Source organism: Octopus sinensis, linkage group LG9 (genome assembly GCF_006345805.1).
Source record: "Octopus sinensis linkage group LG9, ASM634580v1, whole genome shotgun sequence".
In the NCBI taxonomy this organism is placed as follows: Eukaryota; Metazoa; Mollusca; class Cephalopoda; order Octopoda; family Octopodidae; genus Octopus; species Octopus sinensis.
Genome location: NC_043005.1, coordinates 49,649,666 through 49,662,798, shown reverse-complemented (window position 1 = coordinate 49,662,798; position 13,133 = coordinate 49,649,666). Strand labels below are relative to the sequence as shown.

The 13,133-nt window shown below is 31.3% G+C and overlaps 1 protein-coding gene across 2 annotated transcripts in view; it reads left to right on the top strand.

Moving 5' to 3' along the window:
• Window positions 1-7,738, top strand: part of LOC115215633 (cation-independent mannose-6-phosphate receptor) — a 161,033-nt gene extending 153,295 nt beyond the window's left edge. For both annotated transcript variants that reach the window (XM_029784884.2, XM_036505949.1), the window contains exons 41-44: window positions 207-292; window positions 1,817-1,951; window positions 3,230-3,299; window positions 7,517-7,738. In XM_029784884.2, the coding sequence (XP_029640744.1) occupies window positions 207-292; window positions 1,817-1,951; window positions 3,230-3,299; window positions 7,517-7,618 (393 nt within the window). In that variant the 3' untranslated portion in view covers window positions 7,619-7,738. The remainder of the gene's footprint in view (window positions 1-206; window positions 293-1,816; window positions 1,952-3,229; window positions 3,300-7,516) is intronic.
• Window positions 7,739-13,133: the final 5,395 nt, after the last annotated feature.

Below are 13,133 nucleotides of genomic sequence, written 5' to 3'. Positions count from 1 at the left end.
CCAGTATGCTAATAATTCTACCAGCACACTGCCTTAATAATAATAATAATAACAGTAGTTGTAGTAAAAATAATAAAAAGTTTCAAATTTTGGCACAGGGCCAGAAGTTTTTGAGGGTAGGGGGAATTTGATGTTTTGTGTATAATTTGTTTTAAATTTTGTGTCACTTTTTTTTTTACCTGTGTTTCATTTATTTTAATTTACAGGAGAATCCTACCTTTGTATATGAATCAAACGAATGTGTCTTTCTGTTTTATTGGCATTCCAAATTAGCCTGCCCTCATTACAATAAGTAAGTAGTGTCTCCAGCTATTGTTTCTATTTATAAATGTATCAAACCGACCTTCCACCCTTCACACATACCTCATCTCCCTTAGATTCTGAATGGCTCACTCTTCATTTCAGGACTAGTGCCTAGCTCTAGCTTTATGGTGTTTAATAGATGAAAGTTATTAACTTCTAATTCTCTATACACACACACATACATATACTAAGATAGGGACCTATGAGAGAACCTCCATGTGGCTTTTTGAGTTGTTAGAAATACCAGCAAAATCTCTTTCAATTAACATTTTCTACCCCTATCTCTAACCATCTGGCACTCTCTCCTCACACTTATAACTGTCTTACATATCATCTCTTGCTTCTTCAAGGTTTTACTTTACCACTTCATCACTACCTTATTCCCAGATATTTCCACCCATTCATATAAATGCAAGAGTTACCATCTGTCTTCTTTATAGCAAGATATCTCTGCTTGTTCCTGGCATAAAAATCATGTCTCCATCCTTTGAGATACCACCAATAACACATAGTTGAAAGAGCAATTACCTTTCTCCCAGGTTTTTTTTTTTTTTCTGTCCACTTTTCTGTACACTTTGTTAGATGCTTGGCATTAGAAAAGACATCCAGCTCTAGAAACCATATCAAAGTTGACATGGAGCACAATGAAGCCTTTGTAGCTCACCAGATGCTGTCAACCCTCCAGCCTATGCCAGCATAGAAAACATAGGTTGAATGATGACCATTCTGTTATTCTCTAACAAAAAAGAGAATACACTAAATAACCCCAGATAACTCTAAAAATATAATTTGTTCTACAGTAGAAATGCTTTAGATCATAAGTCTGTTTGATCAAGATTCACCTAATCTGAACTATCTGTGTGATAGATGTAGTCTTTTGTCCACCTCATGACCCTTGGGTGCCTTAGTGGAAATCCAAATCCACTCTGTGACAAGCATTCAGGTTAGGTCTCCATTTTGAGGATAACACTTTCTCTCCTCCAGTTGTCCTAAGAGAACTTTAAAAAGGGTTACTTAAATAGTTGCCTATTCACCACTAGAAAAACATACAGATATATATTCAGACATATTTTCATGTATATAGACAAAATGGGTATAACTAACTGTCTACCAAGGAGGTTCTCAGTTATTAAAAGAGATCCACCATTAGTTGCTTAATTTGTTTAAATCGCAAAATTAAAATCAATGTGAGATAATAATTTAGTTGAAAATAAAATTAGAAAATAATTTGGTCAGAGACTTTTGTACAAAGTCGTAAGGGAAATAATTCTATACTCTGAATCGAGAAATATTCTCAGAAATGTTATTATCTGAGTCTCTGTTTTTTAGGTAAATGTTTTAGAATCCATAATTCCTCTACATTTGTGTGTGTGTGTGTAGATATATATGTAAAATCATTTGGGTTTCTTCTTGTGTGTGTGGGGGTGGGGGGTAACCTTTCCATGCTAACATCCACACAGACATAAATGTGTTCAGACATATATATTATAACAACTTTACTTTTACATTTCAGTTCTGACCAGTCACCCAAAAAGCAAGTTTCTGTGGCATCAAGCAATTATCACATATTAATTATTGTTACCAGTGTTACCTTCAGTATCATTATTATTGCTGTCTTACTGAAAATACTTATGAAACCAGAACAAAAGTAAGCTCTCATTTCATTTCTTTCATGTTTATTTCTTTTTTTTTTTTTAAACTTATTTCTGTTTTAAAAAGTTATTGTTGTTACTGTTATTGTACACCCATTTTCCACTCGTTGAAGTGCATGTGGTTTTTCTCTTTCCTTTTGGCCAAATTCAAACACGTACTCATTTCTATGATAATCTTTGACTGCTGAACTCTCCATATCGAAAGTTGGGTGACAACTAAGAAAACTAACTGGAGCTGGTAAGCCAGTGTTGCACCAAGCTCCAGTCAGTTTTGGCTTGTTTTCTACGGCTTGATGTCCTTCCTAATGCCAACCACTCCAGAGTGTACTGGATGTCTTTTATATGTCACTGGTGCCTTTTAATATGTCAACAGCTAAAATAGAGAGTTACTTACTTGCAAATAAATGTGTTAACATTATTGACCGAGGTTACCGTGGTCTTTTCCGTAGGCTTTTCTTTCCACGGATAAATCTCATCTGTTTCCCCCTTTACACTTTATATCATGACATTTCTGTGATATACGATCCCTATTGATCATTTTTTTCTTTTCTTTCCTTTTACGATCCCTTTTGATCGAAAACCTGTGCCCCCCCCCCTATTTTTTTTCTTTCTTCCCCCATAAAAAGCTCTAACTTGTAATTTGTCCTGTCTGTGTGAAGTCCTGTGTGGCTAATAAAGAAATATATGTCAACAGCTATCATATAGTGTATATTTCAGTGGGTTTTTTTTTCTTTTTTTTTTTTAGCAGGGTTTATTTTTGCCAATACATTGAAGTGATTGCTATGAACTTGCAAGGCAGTTGTGAGGAAGCCTGCTCCATATTTTATTTTTTTAGTAACTATGTCACTGAATCCATGCAATGTTGCCTCAGTCTCTTGTGTCTTATGAATCCTTCCAGCTGGTTAACAGGAAACCACACAGTAGATGGATGTATCATCACTACTTAATGTTCGTTTTCCATGCTGGCATAGGTTGAATAGTTTGACAGGAGCAGGCAAGCTGCAACAATTGTCTGTTTTGGCATGGTTTTTATGGCTGGATACATCTTCCTAACACTAGCCTCTTTACAGAGTGTACTGTGTGCTTTTTATGCCGCCAGCAAGAGTGCCTTTTATGTGGCACCAGCACAAGTGATTTATACGTGGTACACGCACAGGTGATTTATATGTGTATGTATAATATGTATATTATAAATGTAATTTTCTTAGTGTCTGATAAATTTCCTACATTTCTGATTTAATTCTACAACTTAGATTTTTTTTATATATAATCAGGCAAATTATGAAGGAAAATATAAAAAATATCTTCACCAGAAATCGAACAGTTAAAGCACGATACATTAATGTAAGTATTATTTATTATATATTTTATCTTTATTTCTTTCTCTAAAAGTTTATCATATAATTTAACGTCTACTTTATACTTGTTCCTAGTTTTATCTGATTGTACTATAATTCCTTCCATATTTCACATTTCTCTTATTCTAATAGCTAGATTTCTTAAATATTCATTATGTCTATTTGGGTATTTATGAAATTTAATATTTTTCACCACCTTCCCAATATTATCCTCTAAAACCTGTATTTCCCTATTATAAGGGGGTTCCTTTCTAGATTTAAATTTTGAATTGATATAATTATTATTCTCTACATCGTTAATATTAGATATGTTACAATTATTATAGTAGGCTTTCCATTTAATCCTATTAATAAAATCTTTAATATTATTAATAAGTTTCAAAATATATTCTTTTCTAGATGGTATAGGAATATCCATCAAAGATGAATTCCAAACTAGCAATTCTAATTTACCTCTAAGTTCCATAACTAACGAAATTGAGAGTTAAATACAATGATAAACATTAGTTATAAATATAAAATTATAATAATAATAGTAGGGAATATAATTCCAAACTTACAAGGAAAAATTCAATTTAGCAATTCTAAAATCAAATTTCACAATATATAATATTTGTATATAATTTATAGAAAAAACCTCTATTAAGCAATTTAATAGTGAAAGACGTTATTCACACCATAGAGAAAAAAATTAAATATACTATAAAAAACATTATTCTAAAAATCAATAAAGTACATAAACAATAAATAAATAGTAAATGGACTACGTGCGTTTCATGGCTATATCTTCAAATCGATAATAATAAAATCGATTTAAAATTAATTCTGCTTAAAAATATAGTCACTCATCAGGTCTAAAATAATAATAAGAATAATAAAATAAATGTACGTATCTTAACTTAATACATGTTTTAACAATAAATAATTGAATAAAATTTAACTATTTCTTAAAATAAAATCATAACTTATCTTATCGAAGAAATTCTGTTAACTAAAATTTTAAACATAAAACATAGGACTTAGCGTTTATAAGAAATTTATCACGTGAAAATGTGGTGTAAATAAAAATTATAGAATAAATAGATAGAAATATGCATTTTAGTTGTGAAAATGACAAAAATGAATTTTAGCAGTGAGAATAAGAAAACAACTGTAATATACCATTTACTGGAAAATTTTAAAGTCTATATAATTTAAAACTAAAATACATACTATACATAAATTATGTTAAATTACTATAACTTAATCTATATTTATTAATTTATGTATTTATTATGTAATTATTCTAATTATGTAATATACACTATATAATCTCATGCTAATTTCTACACATTATACTGCTACAAATTATAACTACAACAATTAGTAAGATAAAATAGGGTTTATTTATATGTATATATATATATAGATACACACACACACACACACACACACACACACACACAATTAGCTAAACTTATTATATAAGTAATTTAACTTATGTCTACATTTAATTTTTTGCTCATCTAGATAATTAATTTTTTATTATTACCTAATAATATTTCCTTAAATTCATTAGTACATAAACAAACAAAAATTACTACCTATTTGATAAGATTTTGCCTTACAAACTATCTCCCAATTTAAATTGTACTTAATACATTTAGATTTTAGTTCCCATATATATTTACTAAGGCCAGTAGAATTAATTAATTTTCTATTCTTAAAAGAATTCATGTGTTGAGCCACCTTTAATTTTATTTTATTAGCAGTCAGCCCTATGCAAATCGTGTTTAAATTATAACCATTCCTATTATTATCATCAATCAAAGTCACTACACATTTATAAACTACATCATCCAAATTACATTTATTGTTAAATTTACATGTAGACTTATCTCTACAATTACATTTATTTATATTTCTGGTCTTTATTATTATTATTATTGGAATAATTATTTGATTTGTTTTTGTAAAACTTATTCAGCTTAAATTTATTAAAAGAAGAAATAATGTTACCAACATTATTAGTAGTATAAATAATGTTACCAACATTATTAGTAGTATAACCAACTCCAAAATTATTACTAGAAAAAATGTTATATTTGTTATTATCTCTAATGAATACTTCAATTAAATTTAAAATCTCTTTAATGTTTGTTTTAACTTGAGCCCCATAAGGAATAATTAACCAAATTTTGTTATTATTTATATTATTATATTTATTCTTTATATTATTAAATTTATTATTATCATTAAACGAATTAAATCTAATCTTGTTTTTTTAGTCTATTATAATATACATGTTTTGTATTATCATAATACCTATTATTAAGACCATAATTACCTAAATAAAACTTATAATTCTTAACATTAGGTTTATTATTATAAAAAATATAGGAATCATTTATATTATAATCTTTTATATTATAATTATATTTACAATTATTAACGAATTTAATATTATCATTATATCCCGCCTTCCGCAGTGCTTCATTATAATAAGGTGTATGTTTTTGGAAAATCTCAAAATTAGAAGAAAGCAACAATATTCTTTTACCTATATTATCTATCAACGATTTCTTAATTGAGGGTGGATGATTACTATTAACATTAATGTATCTAAGGTTTTCATTAATTTTATGGAATGGTTGGGTTTTACCTGTTATTAAATTAAAATTAGCATCTAAATAATTAACATTATAGTTCTCATTATATATAGTAATACTTAATCCAGATCTTTTAAAAAGCTATATAGTTTCTTATATAATTCTAGTGTTCTATTGATGCAATTCTTAGTAATAAAAGGTCATCCCTATATAAACCACCCTCCAACTTTAATTTTTCTAATTGAAGTTCCAACAATCAATAAATACCTACTAAATCAGTTGCCCCCATAGGTATATCAAAATAGTCCCTTGTATCCTTCATAGCCCACAATTTATTATATCTAATCAACAATTTCCTAGCCGTTTTAACTACATTAACTTCATCATAAGTCATTCCTACCTTATTCATTGCATAAATTAGGGCCTTATTGAGTACAATCTCATTAATAGAAGAATAATAATTATCTATATCTATTTGAATGAATTTATATCTATTTTTATCGTTAGTATCATTAAACCATTTTAAAGTATCATTAGTACTAGTCCAAAGTTTAAGGTAATTAAGTTCATTTAATCAACTTTCTAGGAATAGCAGTGAAACTTACCTTAAAAGTACCTTCTTATCCTAAACAAAGGCTACTAGGGTGCAGTATAATGGATATAATCCTAGATACACAATGTCTAAACCCCATCCACACACACACACACATCATTTCCAGATCTGAACACTGCTGACTTCTATCAGAGAGAGAGAGACAGACAGAGAGGGGGTCAACACCAGTACATTCTTCCTCTGCTATCTGATATCTATTCCTTTATGCTTGTAACTGATCTTATTGCTTAGCTCAAGGTTAGCCCTATTAAGCCAAACTATGACTGAAGACCTACAAACAGTGACCAACCAACCATTCTTCCAGACACTACATTTATCTAAAATGATCTTACTTAATTTACCTAGATCTGATTTACATGGACAAATAAGTCTAAATTTTGGGTCAGAATAAAAGTTATCCTTATGATCTTTTAAAGTAATTCTAGGGTGCATAGGTACATAAGTTTCAGTTTTATTATCTAGCTTATATTTCATCATGATTAATTTAGAGGCCTTATTTATATCATAAAGAGTATTTTCTGGAACAGTTTTATATTTTTCATTTAATATTTATTTATTATGTACTTTATTGATTTTTAAAATAATGTTTTTTGTAGTATATTCAATTTTTTGTATATGGTGTGAATAACGTCTTTCACTATTGAATTGCTTAATAGAGGTTTTTCTCTAAATTATATAGATATATATATATATATATATATATATATATATATATATATATATATATAAAATACAGTGTACATTTAAACACATTAAGAGGTTTCCATCATAGGAATCCTTTACACTAGAAAGAACAGCTAAAGTCCAAACCACTAATTAGGGATAAATTCTCGAAGGGAATGAAAAATAAAAGCATTTACCATTTCTTTCCTGGACCATGGTCTCTGACTTATTTTAGTTAGATGTTTTTGTCTATTGTATATATCAGAATTGCTTTACATGTACCACCTGATTATTGTCCCATTTCCACAATTATTTATTAATTTATTTATTTTCTTGCAGGTGCCTCAAATAGATGATGGTGATGATGAAGGTCTGCTGGTCATGGAAGATGAACACAACATAACATATCATGACGACAGTGATGAGGATATGATATTGTGATGGAACCTTTTTTAACCGCCTGTTTTGTTCCCCTACCCCATATTTTTTTTCAGTACACCACTCCCGCTAAAAAAAAAGGTCCATAAAAATATTTTTCCCTCTGTTAATCATCATCATTATCATCACTAATATTATCATCATCACCAACATTATCATCATCATCATCATCATCGCCACCCTACTTATTTGCTATGCCAGTGAGAGAGAAACAATTTTGTAAAAAGAAAAAAGACAAAGAAAAAAAGTAAGAGAAACTCCCACTCTCCCTACAAACAAATAACAAAAAGAAAATCCAATGTAAAAAAAAAAAAACAAAGTCATCCCACTTTTTCTTCTTTCTTTCTTTATTTTTGTTATAAATGTAACAATAAAATAATAGAGTTAAGAGGGTTTAGATGGTAAAATGTCAGGTAATCAATTGTGTAGGATTATCGGTTTATATTTTGCCCACCAGCACTGCACTGTACCCACAGCCAAGACTTTAGGATCTTACTGGGTAGCTAGATACTGTGTTTACAACCTACAGAGAAGTGAATGACTCATCTTGTCTAGATAAAGGGTAGTTGCTTAAAAAGTAGGAACACTGCTTTGAAACTTGATTGCTTTACTGGGTTAATTTGCAGTACCAACCAACCTCCCTACCCTAACCTGTAGGTACAGTTTTATATTGTGTATGTGTGTATATATATATATATATGCCGTGGCACGTAAAATACTCCAATGCAACCGTACGACAGGCACCCATGCCAACCCCCCTCGACTGGCTTCCGTGCCGGTGGCACATAAAATACACCAATCTGACCGTGGCCGTTGCCAGCCCCGCCTGGCACCTGTGCAGGTGGCACGTAAAAAGCACCCACTACACTCACGGAGTGGTTGGCGTTAGGAAGGGCATCCAGCTGTAGAAACATTGCCAGATTAGACTGGAGCCTGGTGCAGCCTTCTGGCTTCCCAGAACCCCGGTCGAACCGTCCAACCCATGCTAGCATGGAGAACGGACGTTAAACGACGATGATGATGATGATATACACATACATACATATATATCAGTTACAGGATTCATTAGAATTTAGGTATATCAAGTAGGACACCAGGAATGACTGGGTATTTGGTATTGAGATCACAGTTATTTGTTGGCATTATACTGTATGTGTGAGAGTGTGTGAGTACACACACATGCACAAATATATACACATGTACCATACAGCCAACACAGGGTAGGTTCCAGGTGTGGCATGTGTGTGTGTATATATATATATATATATATACACACACACACATGCATACATACATACACACACACCTACATATATTGCTATAAGTTACATTCTGTGACCCACCCACACTTGTGACTTATGAAGGGAAGGTTTCAAGATTGTATTTTAGCATATCTCATTTATGATATAAATTTCAAAGGGTTGAATTGTGACAATTGTCACAGGGTATATATTTAGGCACACAGCACACAGTCTCATAAGTCTGGGTGACCATGTGCATATGAAAGAATTGTTTGACTGAACTGTGAAGAGGTTTAACTATTGAAACAAAAACTGACAGGAATTTCACACAGAACCTCTTCATCACACTGTCATTTGTAAGATATCAGTAATAATATCATAACAGGTTGGTTGATTGCAGAGTAGAGATGGATCGGTAGAATCGACAGAACAACAAAATGTCCAAGGTTAATAATTGCATCCTTTCAGGTTCTGACTTTGAATCTTGTTGAAGTGGACTTTGCCTTTCAACTTTCTAGCAGAAAGGGTCAATTAAACAAAGTACCATTTGAGTACTAGAGATGGATTTAATTAACTATACCTTGTACACAAAATTTTAGACTTCAGAAATTATTATCATAGGTGTGGTGGGAAGTCAGTGAAGTATGGCACAGACAACATTAATGTTCTTAAGGAATGCATGGAGGATGGTGCAGCTGTGTGGTAAGTAGCTTGCTTCCCAACCACATGGTTCTGGGTTCAGTACCACTACATGATATCTTAAGCAAGTGTCTTCTACTACAACCTCAGACCAACCAAAGCCTTTTGAATAGATTTGGTTGTTGGAAACTGAAAGAAGCTCATCATATATATATATATATAGTGTGTGTCTGTCTTTCCCATACCACCACTTGACAACTGGTGGTAGTGTATTTATGTCCCTGTAATTTAACAGTTTGGCAAAAGGGACTGGCAGAATAAGATACCAGGTTTAAAGAATAAATACTGGGGTCAATTTGTTTGACTAAAATTCTTCAAGGTGGTACCCCAGCACGTCCTCAGTCTAATGACTGAAACAAATATAAGAATAGCTTGCATTTCATTTCACTCCTCCCGTCCTTCCCACCAACTGAGGTCTTGCAAGGCTGGCCTGGTGTCTGTGTAAGAATTCACTCCAAGTCATTTTGGCAATGCTAGTAGTGTTGTCAGTTAGAGGTAAAGAGAACAATGAAGAAGAAAGGATAAAACTTAGAAAAGAAAAAAAGCAGATTGGAATTCTGTGTGATCTGGTGTGTATGTGTGTGTCTGTATATGGGAGTGAGGAGTTTCCAGTTACTTAGAGTAATGTATAAAACATGAACCAAACTTGCTCGTCTTTGAAATTGGTTGTTGAAACCTGAATCTCTAAGAAAGCTATGCATTCTTGTAAACTTGGTAGGTTGGTTTATCCTTCCTTCATCCATTGATCTCCTAATTTTACTTCTTACTTATGATGTATAATATCTGTTTACCACACCTCCTCCTTTGTCTTTCAAATGCACACACACACACACAGATATATAATACACATGAATGTATGTACATACAAACACATGTATTCAATGGTGTGACTGGATCAAAGGAGAAGGCTTTGGAAAAATTGAGATTTCTGTGATTTTAAAAACGTTTTTTAATATTTTTTTTTATATTCCTTACTCTCCAAGATTCATTCTTTGAGATTGTTGTTACCAGATTGGCAGAATTGTTAGAGCATTAAAAAAAATACCTTGTGGTATTTGTTACCGCTCTTTACATTCTGAAATCAAATCTCTCTAAGGTCAACTTTGCCTTTCATCCTTTCATTGTCAATAAGTAAAGTAACCACTCAAGTTACTAGGGATCAATTTCTGGCCCTTATGTCTAAGGGAAAATGGTTTGGCTTCACCCTGAACCATTCAGTTTTTATTCTTTTTTTTTTCTTTTTTTTTTTCTGAGATCATTCATATCCCACTGAGGTCAGCTTTAGCCTTTTATTCTTCTGGGGTCAGTGAACCACCTGTTAAATACCAGGATTGATATAATCAACTGTCCCTGTTCACCCCAGTAAAATTTCTGGCTTCATTCCTGGCTTAGAAATCAAGGGATGTGGATTTGCAGTGTGTGTATGAGTTCAAATTCTGCTGTAGTCAACTTTGCCTTTCATCTCAGGAATTGACCTAGTAAAACAGTAATCATGTACTAAAGTCAATTTACTTAATTATTATCAATTAACCCATGTTTTGGGGAAAGGTTCAAATTTTATTTTTTTTAATAAAACTAAAGTAAGTTAAGGAGAATTATATAGTGGTGTATTTACTGCTGTCTATAACAGATATTCCAGATAATTACGAAATATATGCTTTGCATTTGTGAATGATTGTGTGTGTGTCCATCCCAGAATGTGGTTATTTTAAGAAAAAAGAAAGAAAAAATTGAAGAATAGACTGTGTTGTTTATATTCCAAGATGTTAATATTTGAATTTAAATATTTAAAAGAGGAAATTAAAGAGATTTTAATTACTTTTTAACAGTTTTTTTTTGTTTCTTTTTTGTTATTTTGTTGTGTATTTTTTTTTGTTTTGTTTTTTTTTTTTTACTTTTTGCTACTTTCTTATTAAGATGAAAATTTAAAGTCTTGTTGATCAGCCCTAAGTCTTGATTCAACAGATTTATGGTCAAAGGTATTCCAACCCTAACCTTACTATCTGTTTTAAGTCTAAGAATACATACATTTTTCTTTAAAAACAAAAAAGACTGTAAGGTTGTCTTTGAAGGAGATTTGGCTGCTATTTTTTGCAGATCATGCAACCATACAGCTCACTTGTTTTCACCATCCAAATTTAATTAACCCTTTAGTATTCAGATTACTCTGTCAAATGTAATGCTTATTTATTCACATTGTTTTTAATTAATCATGCAGTATCTAGAAGCTTCAAGATTTTGATGATGTGATTGTTTATTTTTATAATGACACTGTAAGGTAAGTGTGAGAGGCTGTATATGACCAGTTTAAATGCAAAAAAGTTTAAGGATAATTAAAAAACTTTACATTAGATGTTTTACAGTCCATATTAAGCTATACTACTACTACTACTATGTGGTACCTACATAAAGCTCAGCAGACTGGGTTGCTGAAAAGTATGTATCTATTTCTATGAATTAAAGTGTTGTACCACTGAAGTTATGTATCAGCTGGTCAACTTCATCTGTTTCAAACTAGCAAAGGCTCTCAGTGTTAGATGTGCTAGAAATAGGAATCCAATCTCCCTCTAATCACAACTCTACCATATTAAAAAGAAAACAGTAAAGCATATAAGATTGTGTCCAAGATATACAAAAAGATGGTGTGTATATAGCTGGAATGTGTGTGATCATAGGTCTGCTTAATTAGGAATGGCCTAGAACTATACCGGCTAGAATTCACAGCCAAATTGATCTTTTTGTGGGAAAGAGTGAAAGAAAGGCAGGAGAATCATGGATGAAATACTTTTGATCCTGCCGGATCAGAAATGACCTGTGGGTAAAGAACTTATTGGTCAATGACACCTCTAAATTATGAACATTAAATATTTCCAATGGTATTGATCCAAGGACCAAATGGATTACAGATCAGCTTAAATACATTATTTAATAATATGTTCTTATATTTTTACAATGAATTTCATAAATTTGTAAGCTTTGGTTACAACATTGATCTTAGGATGGAACGAAATGTGAGAAATGCATTTGTAATTCAACTCGATACAGACCTACTACAATAATACTATTCAGCAAAGTTAATGACTTACAGTACAATCAACTAGTATAGTACTAATACATTGCCTTTCTGTTGTGGCTTTATACAATGCCAATATATGTGTGTGTATATATAATTTGTTTGAAGCTGCACATTTACTATCTCTAATCTCAGTTTTTTTTCTTTTGTTTTTGTACATTCATTCAGATAACAATTTAATGTTTACAAGCAAGAAACTCAGAGTAGCAACAATGTAACTTTATCAGTGTTTGAATGAAAGATTGAATACACTAAAAACATCACTCTACTATTGATTAATTTTTACTGACATAAACTACCATAGTCTTAGAATGTTTTATTTGTACTGTTCATTTTTACCTGTTTTATATACATATGAAGTTTCACTGTGATAAGTACTGGCTTGTACTTAATGTGTAAACGATTTTTGTATGCTTTAGACAGGTTGTACTGAACATATGCATTTGTGTGCTTTTTCCATGAACCACAACAGAGGGATATATTAAGCATTTAGTTCCTATTCAGT